Genomic DNA, 22,864 nt, shown 5'->3' with positions numbered 1-22,864 from the left:
ACAACTCCTGTCTACCTTCAAATTCAGCACTGCTTTGACCTCTCTACACTGAGAAGTAGTCCGTTTTCTCTTTTTTGTAATTTACACACACTGCACTCCCTCCTTTTGAAGAACACAGTAATGCAGACTCAGCAAAAGCCTGCCAGATCACATGACAGATCATTAGGTGCAATGGTTCAAAGCTCCCCATAAGTTGTGCAAGGCTTTTCTTTTGATATATTTACAAAACACTGTTGGATACGGTACAGAACCAGTGCAATATTGGTGTGGTCCTTCACCCGAGAGACATAAACATATGACTGTAAGACGTGGACACACAATGTGAATGATACCATTTCTGTTCGATGTTGCCATCTTGTGGACAAAGAGTTGCACTTCGGTACATGCTCCATAAACCTGTGTAGCAAGAACCTTTTTTCTGACAGTTTTTCAAACACCTTTAATGTTGGCGGATACAGTGGGTGAGTAGCTGGTCGAATTTTGAAGGTCTTGCAATTTAGTTTTCCAAACTCGACGGCCTAAATGTACCATGGTCGTATCTTGTCAGTGTATCACAACTGTCGAAGATATCTTCTTTAAATATTTGCTCTGCCTTGCTGTAAACCTGCCGGAATGATTGCATAATACAGGAAACACAGAAATGAACAAATTGTCCACATTTAGTAGATGCACTCTTGAAATAAAAACTGGAACACAATAAATTACCTTTGGCCTCATGTATAAAAGATGTGTATGCCCTAAAAGAGCATTTGAGGGTTTTTTTGTGTCAAGTGCCGCCTCTGACGAGGACTGAATTTCATAAATACATATTACATAAAATACATTAAAATATAATTTTTACAATTATATGTACTGCCAAAAATTGCAGAGACCATGGTTCACTCTTTGTGTTGCACATTAAAGTCCCAGAACTGACTCCTATCACACTCAAGTTGGACCTTGAATCACAAATTCAAAGAATTTCACAGGTACGTTTTATTGATTTCTTTATTTATACCGTCAGATTGTATAATTAAGTTGATCAAACTCAGTGTAATGCTGAATAGGAAAACTACAGATCCACAGACACCAGTCTAGTATATATTTATTTGTACAATGATTTCAACCAGGTTTCAAATTTGACACTTGTGTGGTTACAGTGGCTTTGTATTAGTAGTTTGAGTAGCTTTCTGTCATATTTTTGCATTAACACTACTGAATTGGGAAGTACAGTATATAGTAGACATAAGTAGCTGTTATAGAGCCGTGTGCTCAACCCTCGTTCCGAGTAGGAATCTGTTTTATTACTTATTAGTAATCAGAGTGCAGTTTCGGACCAGCTTAGCCTAACTAAAATGACAGTTTACAGATTAATGTAATATAACAATATAACAAGAGATTATGAGAAGGAATTAGTCAACACTTTTAAATAACATTAGGTTTTTGAAGAGGCTCCAGTCCCACTGGGAAGAACAAAATATACAGACCTGATGAGTAAGATTTTTTACTTTAAACAAACACTTTAAACTATGGTTTGGAAGTTTTGGAGCACTGAATCAATATTACTGCACCTGAAATCCAAACTATTGACTTTCCAAACAACAACACGGTCCTTTCGCATTTGGATAATCATTAACAGAGAGGTAGCTTAAAAGACTAAATAGGGAAAGATGCAAAACACCATTTGTTTTTTCAGAGTTCCATCATGTGGACCGAGTTCACTCTCCAGGCGGGCTTCTGTGGCCTGTGTCTAACTCTGGCACTTCTTGGAGAAGGAATGTATGTATATTTCCTGCTTCATTTAGGCCTAAACATAGTAAGGATGTTGTTTTCAATAAATTGCTCTGGATCTTATTATATTAGACAGAGGTTCGTTGCATCTAATGTGTGTCTTTCAGGGGAGTGGAACTTCCTGATCCACCAGCAGTGGATTGTGCATACAGCCACTGGTCCGAGTGGAGTTCTTGTGATCCTTGCACAAAACCATTAAAACTGTGGTCCACACCAGTGGCTGGAAAACTCAATTCTAAACGTTGTCTAATCAGAGTAACCAGCTAGCTAGAACTAGAAGAACACATGGTGTTTTCCCTCCAAAATTTCAAACCTTTTTTTTCTCAACTTCACTGTTTCTGTAAGCAGTAACTTGCTCTCTGCCTTTGTGAGGCAGTGTAGATGCTTAACAAAGTATATTATTTGTGATCCTCAGAGACGTTCTCGAAGTGTAGACGTGTTTGGCCAATTTGGAGGCGAGGTCTGTGAGAAATCACCTGGGGAGAGGAAGTTTTGTACAGCAGATACTGAATCTGACCTGCTGCCAACCCCTCTGTGCTGAGACTCAGAGTTCCAGTGCAAGTCAGGTTCTTCAGACTGTTTTAAGACACCTACAGTACCCCTCCTTTTATTGTATTAGGCTCTAGAGGTTTAACCCACATCTTTGCACAGGTTCTTGATTTAAGAAGAGATTAATGTGCAATGGGGACTATGACTGTGAAGATGGATCAGATGAGGACTGTGATCCTGTGCGTAAACCGTGTGGTACGGAAGTCCTGGAGAACAATGAGCAAGCCAGAACAGCAGGATATGGGTAAGAGTGAGTTATTTAAGCTGTAATTCAGCCTCAGCTGGCATCAAAGATTCAGTATGCACTAATATGTACCGGAGGCTTTGTCACTGAAGTGGAGAGCACTTACATCAGGACAGCGCATTGGCCCATTCATGGTGACCACAAGTAGCAAAGTAACCGTTAGCACAGAAACAGCATCAGAAAACATACTTTCTTATTTTAAAACAATAAGAATGATTTGTTTTGTACGGACAAAGATAATGAGAAGTATCAGTCTTGCGAATTAAAGCAAAGGAACGCACTTCATTCAAACTGTTCCTTTAAGTACAAGTAAGAGACCATGTACTTGAGTAGCATACCCAGGTATTCTCCAAACTTAGCTAAGTAAGCATCATACTGTATATAGTCTGAAAGTGGCCATTGTGTCCATGCACTAGAATCAACATCTTGGGTGCAGATCCTCAGATGACCTGACTTACTTCAATGGAACGTGTAAGAGAGTGAGCAATCCAAACACGAGGCGGGTTGACAGGCTTCCCTGGAATGTTGGTGTGTTGAGCTATCAGGTTAGCCACAACCATGTTTTCTATTTTATCCTGAGGATGCATTCACTACATTTATGTGATTTTGTGTAAAATAATGATCAATGTATGTCAGTGCAGATTCTAAAAAAAAAAATATATATATATATATATCTGTCTTCTTTTAACACTTTGGCTCCATGTCTTTCCAGTGTCTGGTGGAGGAAACTGTCTCCGGAGAATTCCACGAGGACGCACACGACCTTCTGAATGAATTGCTGAAAGAGATTAGTAATAAAGTTGATGCTGGACTTCTCGTGAAATTCACCCCGAGGGAGAAGTCATTGTCCTCTTCTTCTGTAAAGCTGAATTTTGGGCTTGAATTGGGGAAGCCGAAAATGATTAAGGATGTCTCAGAGTTCAGCACCATTCAGTTAAAAGTCAACCAGTGACAAGTAATTCACATCGCAATTTATAAGTAGTTTGTAGCACACATAGCAGCGTTAACTAATGTAAAAAAGAAATAATTGTGTAACCAAGAATGTCTCATAAGATTTACTGACTATCTGCATCTGTATTTACTAATACCTCTGTCCTGCCCGCTCAGAACAAGAGCTTTATGCGTGTGAAGGGCAGAGTACAGCTGAGCACCAACGGGCTGCGCTTTCGTGAGCTGAAAGTGGCCGATGAATTCCTGGAGCATGTCAAATCTTTGCCTTTGGAGTATGAGAAGGGTATTTCTTTTGCCTTCCTGGAAGACTATGGAACCCACTACACCCAAATTGGGAAGTCTGGTGGCGATTATGAGTTGAGCTATGTTCTCGACCACAGCAAGTGTCTCATATTTAAGCAAATTTTCAAAATGTAATTTTCTGTTGTGAAACTTCTCTAGTCTTGTTTGTTGACTCAATGACAAAGTGATATGCGCTTATCTTCCATACTTTATGATTCTTGCAGATCTGTCGGAGAGAAAGATTGAAGAATGTGTCAAAGTAGGCATCACTGCAGATTTTGATAATCTTACAAACGCACACCGCAACACCAAGGAGTGTGATAATCTAACATCAAAAGAAGAAGGTCTGCTTTCCCTGTTTTTCCTGGTCACACTGATTAGAAAAGCCTACCGAGTCAAATTTAAAGTGAAGCTTGGGATTTTTCAACTCTATCGTAGACAATACTGGCACACCATATGTACGTTGAAAGGGTTGCTCGCAAGCATTCCTAATGCCCATATTTTCCATGAAAAGTTCGAGCAAGGCTAACGTGAGGCTTCGGCAGTCTGAGTCAGCCAAAATTGGTGTGGGTTAAGCGCCAGTGTTTTATCCTGGCAGTACAACTGCTAGCATGTATCCCATGGATACATCCTAGCCATGACTCGGCAAGAAAAAGCTGTCTGATGGAACACAAAGAGGGAATTTTATGTGAAAATTACTGTAACTTTGGACAGTTGTATTGAGATATAATTGTAAAAATCCAAACTTAACATCTAAAACCTAACCTCTATTTTACAATATATATATATATATATATATATATATATATATATATATATATACCTTGAGTAAGGTTTATATTAATGTATGCAAGGTCACTCGGTTGGTCTGCTGCTGGTAGACAGGTAGTATTCATGGAAAAGCATCGGTGGACAAGGCGATGTCATCAGTCAAAGGAGGTACTCTTGAAAGCGTTGTTTCTATGAGGGCTAAACTAAATAAGGATGGGCTGATGGACATCGCTACGTACCAGAACTAGGCACGGACGGTCGATGTGGCCCCTGCACTCCCTAACAGTGAGGTAAGAACAATAGATTGGCAAAGTGAAGCTGTAACAACATTGTAATAGGTGTCACGCAATGATGACATTGTTTTTGGCGATGCCAGCAACATGGCAGCGTTACTCCGTCTGTCAGTGAGTCAGTGGGCTGGTCATTCAACCACTTTGGTCCAGAGGGAAAAATCTCAACAACTATTAGATCGATTGCTATGGATTTTTGTATAGACGTTCATGGTTTCCAGAGGACTTTAATGGTCCTAGCGCCACCGTGAGATTGAAATTTGATGTTTTCTGTGAAATTTCTCAACAACTACTGGATGGATTGCCATGAAATTTGGTACAGATATTCATGCCCTTCTCGGGATTATTTACAATAACTCTGGTTACTCTCTGACTTGCCATCATTAGGGTCTAACTTTTTATTTATCCAATGCTTTGCTTTATGAAAAAATACCTGCAAAACCAATGACATTCCCATCTGCCTCAGTTGTAATTTGTGCTTACTGCTAATTACCAAATGTCAGCATGCTAACACACTAAATAAGGATGGTGAACATGGTCAAAATTATACCTGCTAAACATCATCATGGCATTAGCATTTAGTTCAAAGCACTGCTGTGCCTAACAGAGCTGTTAGCCTGGCTGTAGACATAAGACATGAAGTAAAATAAAGATGATGTGATGTAATTTTCCTGTTATCATATTCAGGCAAGTTAAATGATGCACATATCCTGTTGTTTCTGGCAGCCAGACCCCATCTATATGTTAATTCCACCGGATATGCCTGATGCAAACTCCGGGATATCCAACCTGAAGCAGGCCACAGCAGATTATGTAGCAGAGTATAATTTGTGCAAGTGTAAGCCTTGTCATAACGGAGGCAGTCTCGCTCTGCTGGACGGAAAGTGTGTGTCTGTGCCCTCTACTGTTTGAAGGCATGGTCTGTCAGAATTTTAAGGGTGAAAGGGCTAAAAACCCAGGTAAGAGAGAATAGCCGAGTGTAAGATAAATCAAAACACACAGTATCCAAACATGCCAACAAGGCCAGTCATGTCGCTTTCTCTTTTATGTGTTAATTTGGACAATGTTTTGCAGGTACCAGACCTACTCTTAATCAGGAAGGTAACTGGTCGCGCTTGTCTGCCTGGTCCAACTGTAATGGAGGGAGACGCACCAGGACACGCGGCTGCAACACAGTCGGGCTCCTTGGAGCTGTGTGCAGAGGCGACACCAGCAGTGAAGAATGCTGCTAAGCAGAATGACGACCATTTAACACACAAAACCTCTCTTTCCCACTCTCTCTGACACATACACATGAGCATTTTTATCTTTACATGCTTAGTTAAGGGAACAGTGCCATCCTGAGGTTGGTAATAGACAATGCAGTTCATAAAATTACACCTTTTTTAATTTGTAGATAACTGTTTTAGTTTGTGTTTTTGTGATTTGAAATGTGGAGTTTGAGTATACAATATCAGTTTTAAATAGGTACACATATTGATTTGTTTGAAAAAAAAATCTCTGGGGAACTTAAAGGATCCAGTTTACCTACGAACACGAGTCTTCTGGTATTTTTAGTACAAATGACACAAATTTAATTTTTTTAAAAACAGCAGCTACAAAACTAGTATGAAGCGTTACATGTTATTAATCTAAATAGAGATCCAGTGTCACAGTCCGTCCCTGTATTCTGTACACTTTGAAATTTGCATCTTATCAACCCCGTCGCCGATCCAAGTACCTGTGCCCTTTGGGTTCAATTCATATCAGGCTCTGTGGCAACTTATGTGGCTCAATAATGAAATAATAAAGCAATCTCGCAAAACAATTCAACTCACAAATCAGCACTGTCTTTTACAGCCCACAGCAATCTGGACAGAAAAAACAAGAGTCCATCCGATTCAATCATTAATCAAACTGAGATTTAGATCCAAAACGAACCCTGGCTTTTTGACTACAAAAAACACCGTGTGTCTTACAGCTTTAGTTCACTTCAAATACTGTTGGCTGAAGTATGTATTAATGGGCTAATAATTCATCTTTAAAAGCATGGACACATTCCATCTGGCTGTGCTGTGCAAATGAGAACCAGATGAGCAGAGGCCGACTGGATGGAGCGGGAACTGACACAGAGGACAACTGGTGGGCTTGAGATCAGAGATAAAGGTGCTGGACATAAACTCGGCATAAAAGAAGATATTACACGTGTGTTCTGTTTTCCTTAGGTGTTCCTGAAACTTTCCCCTTTCACACATATACATAGCCCAGAGAGATTTAGGCAGTTTGCCTCATTGGTGAAATTTGGGGAAAGGAAATCAGTTTTTGAGGAAGACACTTCAGCAGATTTGTAACTCAGACTTTTTAAAATAAAAGCAGCAACATCACACAGTTTTTTTTTTTTCACAATCTACATTAGTGCTAATGCAGATCGTAATGGGGGGAACGCAGTAAATAAAAACTACATATATCTAATTTTGGTGAACCATATATCTTTCTGGTTAACGTGAGGGGACATATGATTTAAGTTATTTACTCGCAACATAAGTCTTAATGTTAATGCAGTAAGCTCTTCCTCTGTGGTGTACTTGTTTTACAAATTACTGCTGTTTGTAGAACTTGTTGCTGCCACTACTGGTGAATGGGCCTTGCAGCAGGGGAACACAAATTCCAAACAGTAGGCCTCACAGTTTCAGGGGCCCTGTATTGTGCACGCCGGCTCACTGTCACACTGTGATGGCTTACTGGGACACTTAAACACAACAGAACCTTGTTAATGTTATTTGTAACACCTGTTCTTTTCTTCTGTGACAATTCCTCAAGGTCTGCTGAGGAAAAGGCCTATTAGTCCAAAGTCCAGTGATACAATCAAAAATACCTAACCTTTCTCTTTCTTGTTATTTTCTTTTCCTCTCTCCTCTTTTGTTTTGGGAAACACTGGCGCCGTGCTTGGCCTCTTCTCATTATCAAAGGTAAAATCAATACCACAGGGTTCTTGCTTTAGCCGCTCATGGATTTGCTCCAACAATGGGCAAAAAGGCTGACTGGCATATTTGCTTAGCTTAACAGCCTTTGATTTCCATGTTTGCTCTTAGATTTAGACTCAGTCATTTAGTGCCAACACTGCAGGCATGACTGGAGATCCTCGTGCCAGAGAAGGCCTTGTTGAGCAAACAGCACTGAGTGACACATCAGTGAGTATACTGCTACTGCCTAGCACAATATTTAGGAATGTGCACAGGCCTGTAAAGGGGAAATTTGCTAAGATACAAGTATTTCCTTGCTGCCTTTTTTTGGGATCCTTAACATAAAACATTAAAAAAAAAACCTTTACAGATTCTTAATAAAATACTCTATATGTCTGTATGTATGTATATCCCTGTGTAGGACTTTGTTCATTTAAATTCAATTAAACAATTTTTGAGAATGACCTCAACAGTCTTGGGCCTACTGATCTCATGTTATTTATTATTATATATTCCTCCCTCAGCAAGTTTTCTGGGAATATCACCTCCTGTCATCACCTAAATAGAGAGGGGAGAAGAGAGAGAAGAGAGGAGTTAAAGTCCTAAAGATTGTTTGTGTATGGATGAGTGTGTGTGTGTGTGTGTGTGTGTGTGTGTGTGTGTGTGTGTGTGTGTGTGTGTGTGTGTGTGTGTGGTGGGGGGTGATGAATGCATGCTTGAGAAGTAACCACTGGGGGTGGTGGCCCCTGGCCTTTAGGATGTCAGTATAATGGAGTAAAACTTTGGGACCTTATTGAGCTCCAGGGAGACCCCATTCAGTCTGGACAGCAACCCAGCCTCAAGCCATTATCTTAGTCTAAAATGTTTTGTTCTTTCTTCAGCCTTCAACAGAACAGTTAGCTCAAAATAATGAACCCCTCTTCATCGATAGACTGCCCAATTGTCTTTTTACTAATATTTACTCACCCTAAAAAGTAAGGAACGAAGGAGGTGAAGATTTGAAGCTTAAATGACGACTTTCAGAGGTCGTTGCTGGCATGTGGCAGGTTTTATTTCCAATGTACTCACGCGCCCAACTTGCCATTTGGACATACTATAGTGTAAATGTTGGAAAATCTACAATCTCAAATAAATCGCAACAAAAATATTTTACCTTTTATGTGCATAGCAGAACCACATAGAACTTACATCTTGTAGTTATTATTTCTGCCTTACAAACATTTTTTAAAAACACATTCTTGACACTTTAATCAAGCAAGCTACAAGAAAAATATGTTGGAAAACAGAGAAAATGAAGTTCATTGTACTAAAAACTCTGAAAATGGCTTCTCACAGGCCATAGGAAACTGAGTTTCTAAGTTTGCTTTCAGAATGCAACCCATTGTTGTCTCATCTCATAAACATAGAGCCCCGGCTTTCAGTGAGGAAGAGGTAAGGGATATTTTTTTTAACAAAAGCCTTTGGAAGGGTGTGAAAGGAGCCCCCTCGCGCTCCTAAACGCCTGGTCACAGTTGGAGTCGCCCCCTCCCCACTTCCCTGGGTCACTAAAGGCATTGAAGTTTTAGGGGGCTGCTACGGCAGATTACTCCACACAGCTGTCCCAGCACCGTGGAAATGAAGTTATGCCCCTTGTCAGCTATGTTTTGTGCTCCCCCCTCCTCCTCCGTCACTCATTGAAAACTTTGCACCACTGCTCTTTGGCTGGGCTGCAGGAGGGAAACAGGGGAGGCAACTAACTATTCCTATCCAGCCATTTCAGATGGAGAAAACCCATCTTATTGGCTGTTTAAATATTCCCTCTTTGCATCACTATTCAGAGAGGCTTGAAATCCCTGACATCCAGCCCAGCACAGCCCCTCTCCCCGACCAGACCCTTCCCCCATTAACCCTCAATCATAAATCAACCCCTCCTCCACCTTTTCCACCTCACTAAAGCCCAGGGTACTGCCCTCTTCAAATCCACCCCCCAGCCCCCAATTAATATGAGTCTCTGGGGTTTATTCACTTCACTTTGCTTTCACTTAATTTTGTTTATTTTCGGCCAAAGCTGAACTGTAACCCAAATCTAGCAGTGAGTTAAATGGAACTCGAAACTGTAACTTTTGAAAAAAGAAATAATACAATCCTCCTTTTGGGAAAGAAAAGTTGAATTTATGAGTAATAAAACAAGCCCTAACCGAATTCAGTACACTCAGACGTTTTGCTGCAACAGCCTTATTTGGTCTGGTATGACCAGCAGCTTGGTGACTAATGCTAGCTAATATTAGTTAACTTTAGATATTGCGATTTTTATCACAAAAATAAAACAAGCAAGAGCTGACTCAAGAGAATCTGAAGGGAAGAAAATGAAGGGAAATTAAGCATTATTATGTTATTCTTATCTATTGTTACATAGTCACACTTACAGTATTACAGTAAGCAAATATATGGCAATTAGTTTTTGTTTTTTCTCTTACAGCTGCTGGAGGTGCATTTTATGAGGTTTTTTTTTTTTTTTTTGATTAGTGGGTGAAGCATTTAGTCTATAAAATAACAAAAAAGATTAACAGCCCAGAACCTAAAGATATTTGATTTACAATGACATAAAACAGATAAAAACAGAAACATCCTCACATTTAAGAGGATGGGATCAGCAAAAGTTGGATCATTTTTCTTAATAAATGACTGAAACAAATAAGAAATGGTCAAACTAATTGTTTTAGTATTTGGAATGAGGGCAACAAACGAAAACCCAAGCTAAGATTACAGTCAAGACATCTGCAATATTCATTACATTATTACTCGGCTATTTGCATGAAAGTAAATTTTGTGGCTATCTGACCAAGGACGAGGTCTCACTCAGCCGTGCGCCAGTTTCTGCTGGTTCCAAAAGGGAGGAGAGAGGCAGGCTAATCCGTCTGTTTATCTGTTTGGTTATAAATCTATCTGTCGCAGCTTTAACTTCAAGAGATATCGGGTTGTGGAGAACCATTTTCTTCCTTTCAGCGTATAAATCTTCCTGTACCCTCTCTCTCCGTTTCGACTTTTTTTTACTGCATCTCTCTTTGGGTTCACAAGGAGCGGACATCAGCTTAACTGAATTAGAGGCAGTTCTCTTTATTCCTGGACTGCGAGTTTTAAAATAGGCTAAACAGGAAAAAGTCAGTCTGGTGGCCGAGCCGTTTTAAAAATGTTTTGCAAAGTTCCACTGGGAATTTAAGAGGAAGGGAGTTATTTCATTGCCACTGATGGCAGTGTAACTGTAAAACGCTGTCTGACATTGAGCTGAGTTGCAAAATAGACCAGAATAATTTCACCTTATATTGAAATTTAAATGGCTATTCAGTATGTCGGGTGAAAAACATTGAGCGCGTTACACATTACACCAGCAGCCAATTATCCATAAAAAGAGCGATATGAGAAAAGAGGGTACCTGGGAACATCACTGGTCTGACTGAATGTAGTCTATAAACTAAAACTAAAGTCATGCTGTCTATTGGCTTCTCCTGAGTGTTACCCTAGAGGACGAAGGATTCGGGGCGGGGCAGAGGGGAGGTGGGCCAGGCAACAGCTAGAGTTATGATGAGGCAATTTTAATGAGGTTCTGGTCCCTGAACCAAGAGCACAGGTTGACTCTTTTCTGTTTCAGCATGGGAAAAAAAACAAAACAAAACAAAAAAAACCCCACAACATTCCTATTTTCCTCTGGTGCCAAAAGTTAATTGAAAACATTTCAGGGCAAAGTATGGTCTGGGGCCCCCATATGACTCTCATCCCTTCATTATTCTCAACAATAATAAAAAGGCATTACAATTATTAATGGTTGGAGCAGAGGTCTGCTCTCTTAAAGAGACAGCGGCAGGCTTTCGCCTCTAATAACAAAAGGCCCGCTAATGCCCTTCGCCACATCACTTTGTTGGTATTTTTTAACAATCACTGCCATTGTAGGATTTATTATTTGGGTCATTCTTTTTAAGCCCACTGATAGCTCATGTTTGTCAGAGTGAAGTCAAATCGTGCAATAAAGCCTGCCAAGCCACAACAGACACTCATCCAGGCAGCCTGAGAGGGAAAGATAGAGAAGACAACGAAACATCTAGCTCGAAGAGAACTAACTGCCGCACGGATGAAAGCTGAGCTGGGGAGAGAGTATCAGTCAGACCAGGCAATAAAACTGAACTTTCTCACACAACTGCTCTGCCTTCCTCTGGGATAGCTGTCTCCTCACGCTCCCCCACTCCCTGAAAAGGGTGACGGAGGAACAGTGTGAATGAAGTGCCCCCACATTGTGCCGCCGCGCCATTGTGTATTTTGCGTCGCCATAATAGAGGTGCCACTCGACTTCTCCTCCAATCAATGGGCTGGAGGGCCCATCTCTTTCCCCTGAAAAGCAACGTGGCTGCCATCAATGGTTTCAAGACCCATTATCACAAGTGAAGGAGGGGACACTGGCTTTTTTCTAAGTATAGAGAGCTGACTGACTCACAACATGTAAATAGACACATGTTCCCTGCAGCACCACAGCAACCACTGATTACAAATTATACAGTGGATACAGAAAACCTAAGATTTGATTGCCTTTGACATCTGTTTAAAAAGAATCCAAGAAACTGTATGCACATCTGTCACGTGTAACAGTTAATTTGTCTTTACAACTACACTCTGTCACCACTACACAAGACATGTATTGCTTGTTGGAATAACTGTACTAATCGTAAACAGTCATGGTGACACTGCTGAGCCTTTTATCTAATGATTTATACAATTTAAGGTGGGTCATTTTTGGATTTTGAATTGTTCCAAGGCCTAAAACCTTTTCTGAGTAGTACTGACACTCCGTGAATTTAGGTAAATACCAAATTTACCAGATGAACTGGGATTCAAAGAGTCATTGTGGCTAAGGTCTCTTACCAGATGTTTTACATGCACAAGAGCATATACGGTAAAAAAACCCAAAAAAAACAAGTAAGGTCTCTACAAACCACAGTAAGGCTGAAATGACTGTAGTTTCAATGACACCTGGTAAATGATTGAGTTAAATGGCTTCAGAAAAGATTTCATCTTCGATTTATCTGGGGATTGTGTTAATCACCACCCCAGAGGGGAACGGTACTTAAACACATCAAAGACAAAGATCACTGTAAATGGACTAACGTTGCCTTGTGCTCCTTTAATCAAGTGAAGCGTGAATCATTCAAAAAAAAATCAAGACAGATTTAAGTCCAAAGAAAAGTCATTTTAAAACTCTTATTAATTTAATGTGCATGTACATTCAAAGGAGTGTATTCATAATGGGCACGTTCTAACAAACATATCGGCTGATGATAAAGAAACTGAGCGAATGCTTCTCGGCTCCGTATGTGCTGCGAATCCCCAAGAGGAGGAGCTCACCTCCCTCTCATGTGTTCGAACTTCAAAGACCCAACACTTTATACCTTATCCAAACACCCATGTTTACAAGGTCAAGTGTATCAGTCCTAAGGGCTTCTTTTTTCAGACGCACGCTCTGTCCCGGGCCTCGAGACACGTTTTTAGTGGCTTACATCGACTTTGGTTTTTAATGAAGGGGTTGTGGAGAAAGTCTCTGTACATCTGGTAAAAAAGAATTGCTCTGCTTTCACAGCCTCTCTCTGATATGGTCACATAATGGCGAATAAAACCAACAAAAAGACGTTCAGGCACTTTTACACAAAACATTTTTCCTTCCTCTGTGGTCTCAATGCAATAAAAGAGGGGGACTCAGCTATTCCTCTACAGTGCAAATCTTCTTATCACTCGGATTATTTTGACAAAAAATTATTTTACACAATATACTGTACAATTTACCCTTATATAGATAACATACAAAAATAGGCTCCTTCAACATGATCAGACTAACATTATTATAAATGACTAACAACATTTTTGAACGCGTAGATGATGTATAACTAATAGGCTACATATGCTATAACCCACTTGTTCTGATCCACAAACTGTCATTTGCATGCTGATATGAGTGATTAGTAAACAGCAAATGCCCTGAAATATAGCAATTTGTGCAGATGAGTAGCAGAATGGGTTTAGGTAGAACCGAACAACCCAAAGTGTTAGTTTAATGAGAAAAATGTGTTGATTTCTGGTGTTGATCCGCAATGAGCCCTAAGCGGCAGCATCTTTTCAGATAAATTTGGTTAAAACCAAAATGGTGGTCAGGACGCTCGGCACAGTCCGATGAGGTGTGGAGTCACTTGAGTTCTCCACATACTGATAATCCTCCTGGTCGATGTAATCCTCCTCGGAATCCTCCTCGGTGTCTGAAAATCCGCTTCCCGCGAACCTGTCCCCGGAATCATAGCAGAAAGTTTTCATGCTGACTTTGATGTACTCGCATATGTTCCTCTCCGTGCCGTCGCACACACAAGTGTCTAGCTGTTGCGCTTTGGGAATGGAGCGCATGTTGGCTATCATTCTGCGGCAGCCGTCCGAGCATCTTTCTCCTCCGAAAAGTTTCCGGCAGTGGTATAAATAATCCCTCAGGGCAGAGCTGCAGGACCGGTCCATCTCACACTGCCGCCGGGCCTCCGTGCAGCCCATGGTGCTGGTCCGCGGCAGGCACGGCTCGATGGCTTGCTTGGTGCCCCTGCAGACCGAGTCCAGGGCGCAGTCGCAGTCCTCCAGAGCCGGGCCGCTCTGGGTGAGATTGAGCTGGATCAGGGAGGAGATGCAGTGACTGGGGCACTTCTTGCGCTCCCCGCTGATGACGGATGCGCAGGCGTGCAGGTACTGGTCGTAGGCGTAATGACACTCCGGCTCTCCATGGCACTTGAGGATGGCTTTCCAGCAAACCAGCCGACGGCCGTGGTTAGGAGACCCGACGCACGCGCCGATGATTAGGATGAACACGCTACATATCAAAACCGCGGTCCGCTCCATCAATATGGCACGACTTGCCATTTCCAGGAAGAGTGGCTCTTAAAAACGTTGAACTTCATAAGGGCTTCTGTGATTCCATCACGCTGCCTCGAAGCTGCCCAAGTCCGCGGCGGTTCACATCGTGTCACAGCGGGTGCCTTGGAGTCGGTGAGCCGCGGCTCATCGGGGATGGCCCCACCAGGCCGGTCATGTTGAGCTCCGACAAGTTCCGCGGGGTGGCTGCTGCAGAGCTTTCGCCAGTCGCCAGTCGCCAGCCCCCCCCCGCGCGCGCGGGTGCGTGCGTGCGTGCGTGCGTCCGCGCGTCTGTCGTTTTAGCGGGCTGCCCACGAGGACCAGTCAAGTTTCCCGAACTTTCGCATGTCCGCGAAGCAGACGCGGAGCGTTGTCGCCCGAGCTCCTCCAACGGTATCACGGAGCCCCTTGTCCCCGAGGTCACTCGCCCGCTCCCGGCTCCGGTCCGCTCCAGCTGCAGCCGCCTCGCAATGAGCTCGTGGTGGCGACGGGCTGATTAGGTTACTGCAACGACCGCGTCCGATTGGTCCGATAAACTGTTGGGATTCTCTCGTCACGCGCGGGCAGTGACGCAAGCCACCGTGTTTACACTGAGGTAAAAAGGAAACTCTCCGCGAAACTTTCCTTTTACTGCCTTGTTGTGTAAACGACTCGAAATGTCAACATGGTTTATTGACCTACTTGTGTTTTATGAGATCCCAAGTTAAAGTTATTAGTACTTTCGCTATATCTGTCCTGCTGTTAATGGAGGTTAGAACTGTTTTTCACTGCCCACAATAGGGTGGGTGAATACGTAGATGGATGGAGAAATTTTGTAAAAAAAACAAAAACAAACCAAAAACAAAAAAAACCCACAAAACAAAACCAACCTCCAGAACCATGACTTAAATTTAAGGCTCTAAAATTCAGAGATTTGGTAGATTTTATGTATGAGGTCAAAAACAAATTACTACCTGACAAAAAAAGTATCCAAAGGTTGTTTAAATGGAAGAAAACTGTGTAAAAATGTGTCTGATGCTACTTTTTGACATGATATAGAAAATGTTAGGTGCAAAGGTAGGTGCAGTAAACTGTAGCCTCAGCACACCTTTCTGGCCTTCATGGCATTTTTCTTTCCCCGATTTGTTTTGGGTAATTAGATAGACTTATGTTCTCTGTTGTCTGTTCGTAAGAGACTAACAATACAAAATTTGGATTTACAACCATACACAGTTCAACTGCTGGGGTCCGACTCGTTAATAATTGTTGTGATAACTGTTAAATGAGGCACGGTTTCTTTGGAAAACTCTTGGATTGTGGTTCCTCCCCGTAGGGAGAAACGACAGCTGTTATAACACATGCAGAGCTCCTGTCTTACACTTTCCCCCCTCGAAACATAACAAGCCTTGAGTGCACAGCTATGCCACAGCATATGCGTCGAACACCGCACAGACACAATTGCACACACCAATAGAGACGTGACAGGTTTAAGGTTTAAGAACTTTGATTTCCAGATATGGAGCTGGGAAAGTACCAGAGGCCTTCACACGAAAAATGTTACAGAGAAAACATATTTGGCGTTTTGTTTTTTTTTTTGTTTGATTTGTTTGGGTTTTTTTGACTGCCCGTTTTGCACAGGTGTAAGCAAGCTGATGCTTTACCTTTTGATAAAGGGTATTTCCTAACACTAACACTTAAGAAGGAAAAGAAGTGTGAAGAGGGATAACAACTGTAGTCACACAATGTAAACAAACATCAAGCATGAGGCCACTAGGAATGAATAGAGAATGGATCAGTTGGAGCCTTTAGGCCAAGAGAACAGAGTATAGGAAAGCAAACCACTCAGTCAATCAGATAACTCTGTTCTTCTGACCCCATCACATCACTACACTATGACCACAAAGATCCGGCAGCTCTCAGGGGACCCTCACACCCCTGATTCCAATTAGAGAGATTACAGAGGAGTCAAGACAAGTGCAGAGGAGTTTCTTGGCCAAACAACCAAAACACCCCCCCCCCCTCCCTCGCCCAGACGGCATACCAGAGCAGTAGGCTGACTTCAGACTCAATTTAGAGCAACATCAAAGTGGAGGTTAGAGAAAGCCCAAATGGTGAACCGGTCAAGGGTCTCCATTAACTACAAAGCTTACATCAGCCCAGACTAAGGCCAAAGACGGCATTTAACAGAGACAGAGGTGGGTGCCGTGTCGCTGCCGAGGACACTAAATCCCGCAAGTTTTATACTATACTTGCTCAAAAGTATTTGGGTGTCTCAAATGTTATGCGCTTTGCAGAGCCACTCACAGATGCACAAGGCCTGTACAAAGCTTTCTTTTCAGCAACTGCGAACAAACTAAAGAACACACCCTGGCCAGGCTTACATTTCACTTTTAAGAGGGACTCCATAATGCATAGCAGAAACAAAATCCCATCAGTGTTGGATGTCAGCCAGATTGGAACAACGGCCAGATTCAGTGGAGCCAGTGGCTCTGTATGATGGAGCAGGCAGCTGCTCTCCCCCTTACTGTACCTCTTAAATTACTCTAATACATCACCTACATTTTTTACTCAAATACCAAACTTCTCCGATTGTTCTGGGATAAATATCGGGTCGGTTTCCTTTAGAGTCTTGTCCTCCATTTACTTCAAAAGGGTACCTCCAGATATGCATCCAGTACATGCGGTTGTTCATGGAGACTTGCATATAATAGGGTTTCCAGAATTGGAATGCATTCCCGGGAGTAGATTTGTAAATACTCATGCAGAGACAGACATGCTCTTCAGTTTGTCTCCACTGCTGTCAGAAGTCATTACACACAAGCTGCCCTGCCAGAACAATTCACTGAACTTTGTATTCAAGTGCTTCCAAGCCCAGAGAGAGACGGAGAGAGGGGAGGAGGGAAGAAAAGGAGTCAATATTAAAAAGCTGCCAAGTGTTTTTCTGCCGACATTTTTCATTTTTCTGTGCCTCATGGAAACTTCTCAGATGTCTTTTATATATATATGTCAATTTTTTCTTCATTCTTTTCACAGGAAACAGAAGAATCCATATGCCTTTAGTGAAAATAAGTGTGTAACTTTTACTTTTTGTCGGTGTAGTCATTTCATGAAGTGCCATTATGCGTCAAGTCAACAACACAGCAATAGAGTAATCTGGTCTTCTAGTACGCACCCGAAGGATTTGAGCGGAGGGATCAAATCAGCTGGATCAAAGTGATTTCTAGTCGTGCCATCAGCGTAATGTTGGTCGCTAAGTCAACAATCACTGGATGAATTGCCTAAAATTTTTGTACAGACATTCAGGATCCCCAGAGGATGAAGCCTAATTACTTTGGTGATCTCCTTGTTTTTCCTCTAATGCCGCCATAAGGTTGACATTTTTAGTTTTTAGTGAAATAACAGAAGAACTATTACATGGATTGCTGTGAAATTTGGTACGGATAACCATGGTCCCCAGAACATAAATTCTAATATCTTTGGTGATCTCCTGACTTTGCATCCAGCATTACCTGCAGGTCAGAGTTTTCACTTATGTAGAGAAATACAGAATTTCAACATTTACTAGAAGAATTGCCAAAAGATTTCATACAAACTTTCTTGGTTCCAAGACAAGGAATCCTGACTTTGGTGATCCCCTGCCTTTTCCTCTGGTTGCCACCACAAGATTGATATTTGAGTTTCCATCACTTGACAAAATAACTGGAAAATTGTATTTAGTTAGTGCTGATTAGCTATTGTTAGCACGCTAGCATACCAGTCTAAGAAGTGAACGTAGTAAAAAGCCGCTAGACATCAGCTTGTTAGCATATTGTCATTATGGGCACGTTAGTATTCTTAGTAGCATGTAGTGCAGAGCACTGCAGCGCCTACGTATAGCCTCACAGAGCTGCTGATGTGGCTTTAGACTCTTGGTCTTGTTTATCAGGCAGCTGTCTGTGTTCTGACCAGCATCATTTTTTTCCCCCGATGCTGTCCAGACTCCAACACGCCCCGTGCCTTTATCGCGCCATGCTGATAAAATATGTTTCAGGATGGCACCACATGTTCTGAGACTAAGTGCATCCCTCTGGGGGAAGCCACGCACCACGGCAGGAAAAGGATTTGACTTTGAACTCGCAGCTGAAAACAGAGCTACAAGTTCAAATATGGGTCATTCTTGCTTTAAATTAGCCAAGAGTACTCAGAAAGTTTTAATTGTCAAAGCCAAAACTTTAGAACATGGTATGATATGAGGTTAAACAGACTGACAATTGTTTTGTTGTACTGGTTTCCCATCAGGAAGAACTTCAGATTTCTTTGGATTGCTTTATGGAACAGATTAACACCACGACAAGGAGTAAAGCTGGATAATGTTACAAAGAGACTCATGTTCTGATAGTTATTGATTCACATGAGGATTTTGTAGGAAAGCAGATGGGGCTGTTAAAAAGTTTGGAACGGTGACTTAAAATCCAGACAGAGAGGTCGATGCTGGTTTTGCCATCACAAAGGAGGGTAATTGATGGTGGGCTCTGTAGGAGATTAATGACACCTGCAGTAAAATCTGGGTTATAAGGGGACAGTGGAAATTTACCAGGGTTGCTTAGGCCTGCGGATAAAAAGGTACTCTGTGACACTAGTCAGGTAATGATAAGATAACTTAGCCATTTCTCTGCTATACAAAGGCTGGAGGATAATAAAGCCGCACAAATTTCCCCAGAGGTAATACCACTGAAGGCATCTGTGTCTAAGGAAGGAGGTGAGAAAAAAAAGACACTCTGGGGGCAGACAGGAGTTTTAGTTTTTGTTTGAAATATGACCTATGCTCTCTTCTCCAAACTGTGATCATGTATCTCTCCAAGAGGAAATAGCTGCTCAGGAACAGATATGCCTCAGCACAGAAATGTCATTGTTCACTAGATCAAGGCCTTAACAAGAAACCTGAAAGAAAGAAATTGTCTTCCCGGCATCCACATAACAATGAGCTGAATTTTTACGCTTCAGTTTTTGTACGGCTGAATTACATGAAATACGGTCCTGGTTAAAATTATCGGCACCCCTGAATTTTAAGTGCAGAATTTAGAAAATGTTCAGAAATAAATGCAATTTAGACAATTTCATATAATCTGAATATTTAATAAAATGTCCAAGGTTACTGAATAAATAAAAACTACAGACATAAAATGTGCACGTGACACAGTTATTGGCACCCTTTTGATGAATTTCCTCAAACAAAATAAAAAACAAGACTCATCTGTGCTTAATGATCAGTGTTCACATGACCTGAATTAACCAATGAACGACAGTTTTACTGCATGAAAGGGGGCTGATTGTTTCCGGTTTCTTTTTCACAGTGGCAAAGTCAAGAGAGCTGTCTGAGAGCATCAGAAATGCTATTATCAAAAAACATAACAATTCCAACAGACACAAGGCAAATGCCAAAGATCTTGAAATCCCTGTTCCAACAGTTCATAAGCTAAGCTAACTAGCAGCTGGCTGCAGCCTTACATTTAATGGACAAGTATGAGAGTGGTATCGATCTTCTCATCTAACTCTCCACCAGAAAGTGAATAAACATAAAATGTCAAACTATTTCTTCAAGCCCTCAAAAATCAAACATGGAGAGAGGTTATTCTTTCTTAAAAGACATCTGAGATACTTAAGTAATAGCTAGAAGGGATTATTGTGGGATTAATACTCCGCATACACGTTCACACATAGTACAGTCCCACAGTAAAGTAGGAGAAGCAGGATAAAGGACTGCCAGTTTTCACATTTCCATAACTTCCGTACTTTCTGTAACTCAGTCCCTCTGGCATCCTGCCAATGTGGGCCACAGTTTGAGCTCAGTCTTTAAAGCATAGCTGCTGTTTCAGGAAACAGAAAATGAGACATGACCCAGGGCCTCCAAGACATTTGCCTGAGTAATCACAATGCTTGAGCAGAGTTGAAGATGCTGTTTGAATAGCATGGGCCATTGTGCCCAGATTATCTTTCTGGCAGCCTCAGGAGTATTCGTAGAACTTCAGACAAGACACATGTCGAAACATGTGGGCTGAATTATGACGTTTTGGTGAGCATCACCAGTTGCAGATGCACAACCCCAGCTGATAAAGGTGTATCTCTTTCTAGCTCGGTATAAAAGCTGCTCTAGATACACAGTGGGCCTCATCTTGTCCTAAAATTCTCTTACCTTTTTCTTCTTCGTACAACTGTTCCAAGTTGGATTCACCGAACTATCTTGACCATTAGCACGATCAACGCCCAGAGAGTAAAAAGAGAATTTTACACGGCGGAGCTTGAAGTGCTGCTGTCAGAAATCAGCCCAAAACAATTAGAAAATGTTAATAGTGCATGTTTTCGATGGTGTGTCATCAGAGCAGTGACAGAAATAAAGAAAGAATGGTTCAGGCTACATAAAGTTATGCTAAAAAACAACCTTTTAAAGTGAAGTGGTCTGTGAATAATATGCGAGGCGGTCAAGGGCACGACAATCACTGAGATGTTAGTCTAGAGAATATTACAGCCTGCTGAAGGTGATGTTACACTCTCGGATGCTATAACGTACTGCTGAAATGTATTAGCTGCTGTGCCAAAATATGCCAATAAACATACTAAAGCCTAATAAGCCTGTCTCTAGACTGGCAAGCCACAATGATGATGATACGGTGAACGAAGTATACATTTTTGCATCAAGTTTTTTTAAATATGTTTTTTAATTAAATCAATTCTGTTGTCATATTTAAACTTAAATTTAATTCAGATTAAGCCACCACAACCCTTAAGTCAGACGAGTGTTTTCCCTTTGTGTGTTCTACCCCTGTGAAGAAAGGCAGTTGTTCATGACTCGTACGACAGGTCTGGACTATTTGTGAATTTCATTGGTACCTAAGAGGAAACTGCAAGAACGAGACAATTTATGAATGTCCCACATTCTCTCGCATTGCTCATACATTCCATTTAAGAATTAATCTGTTTGTACGACTGGTTCTTGGATGACGCCCAATAACTGCAGAACTGTGTTACATGGGAACATATACAAATGGAGACATATCCAAGAGCATTCTTTAATATAGTATATATTGCCATAATGTATTTTTTTTTACATTTTTGTTAATTCCTTCCATCTAATACATACATATCCTATGATCCTGACTCTAGTCTGGTGGTCAGAACTCAGATGACACTGTCTTCAGTGACAGTAACCACATGCGTGCTTTTAATCTAAACACACCACTTTTTGTGAGGTGCAGCACCCGTGGTGGTCTGGTCCGACTTTCCCCATCCATGACACAGTAGAATAAATCAAGATAATCTGATTGGACTTTTTCCCACTACCGTAGACAAATACCACAAAGACCATGGTAACTACTGTATCTGAACAAGAAAGAAGATAAACCTTTTTGCAGGATTCAGGAATCCACAAATGCTTGCCATTGAGTATTATTTTGTCCTGATAGACTGAGATTTATTTTTTGCTGATTCATTGCCAGTTAGTTTGATTAAATAAAACACTTTACATAAAGCAGTCGTCATGGACATATTATAGGCCTCATGTGCATGAACAGATAGACCCATGATAAAATCTGCTATCAGATGTAAACTTGAGAGGAGGTACTGGACCAGCTTAGTGCACTGCAAACATTAATGTTGCCTAGTAACATAACTTTGGACAAAACATTTCACTTTTTTGCCCTCTAAAGTGCAGTAATGGTTTTTCCCATCCAACTTGGCGTCATGAGACATAAATCAGTTTTGGTTCCAGTCTTAGACAAGAGTTTTCTCCAAAGTGACAAAAAAAAAGCTCTGACTGGGTAACCAGAGAGTTAAGTGGAGGTTTTTACTCTCTCCAACAGTCACTCAGATGTCAGGTCGAATTGGAGATTTTGGATGTGGAAATATGAAATGCAGTCTTGTGATGTGTAGCTACCAAGGAAACTTTTCAATGTTTTAACCTTTTAACTCCTAAATCTGAGTATTTGATGGGTCGGGAGTGGAAGGGGTTGCGGATGCATTAAGCATCAGGTACAAATATGGGTCCTTTCTGGAAGAAGGTTGAGGGAGTATTTGGATTAGCAGTTAGCTCCAATCAGGGTGGTCCGGGATACAGAGTTTATGTTTAATTTAAACATAAGCTCTCTGGGTCTGCGTACTGTCAGTGTGCTGAGAAAAACCATGCAGATCAGTTAAACAAGTGGTGAGAT

The 22,864-nt window shown here is 41.4% G+C and overlaps 2 protein-coding genes across 2 annotated transcripts; one reads left to right on the top strand and one right to left on the bottom strand.

The window, feature by feature from the left end:
- The first annotated feature begins 1,083 nt into the window (after positions 1 to 1,083).
- c9 (complement component 9) lies at positions 1,084 to 8,242 on the top strand. The gene is given in 13 exon segments (XM_040158314.1): positions 1,084 to 1,758; positions 1,878 to 1,986; positions 2,186 to 2,336; positions 2,422 to 2,563; positions 2,980 to 3,011; positions 3,014 to 3,108; positions 3,276 to 3,503; positions 3,671 to 3,899; positions 4,021 to 4,140; positions 4,682 to 4,857; positions 5,584 to 5,744; positions 5,746 to 5,816; positions 5,932 to 8,242. Coding segments are annotated over 13 exon segments (1,746 nt in total). The 5' UTR covers positions 1,084 to 1,684; the 3' UTR covers positions 6,090 to 8,242.
- Positions 8,243 to 8,841: 599 nt separating this feature from the next.
- LOC120806571 (growth arrest-specific protein 1-like) lies at positions 8,842 to 15,181 on the bottom strand. Its single transcript, XM_040157876.1, has one exon. It carries the CDS (start codon positions 14,709 to 14,711, stop codon positions 13,935 to 13,937), a length of 777 nt encoding a protein of 258 aa, XP_040013810.1. The 5' UTR covers positions 14,712 to 15,181; the 3' UTR covers positions 8,842 to 13,934.
- Between the last annotated feature and the right edge of the window lie 7,683 nt (positions 15,182 to 22,864).

The sequence above is a fragment of the Xiphias gladius genome, chromosome 20, assembly GCF_016859285.1.
Source record: "Xiphias gladius isolate SHS-SW01 ecotype Sanya breed wild chromosome 20, ASM1685928v1, whole genome shotgun sequence".
In the NCBI taxonomy this organism is placed as follows: domain Eukaryota; kingdom Metazoa; phylum Chordata; class Actinopteri; order Istiophoriformes; family Xiphiidae; genus Xiphias; species Xiphias gladius.
The sequence above is the reverse complement of the archived record's forward strand: the minus strand, read 5'-3'. Positions and strand labels throughout refer to the sequence as shown.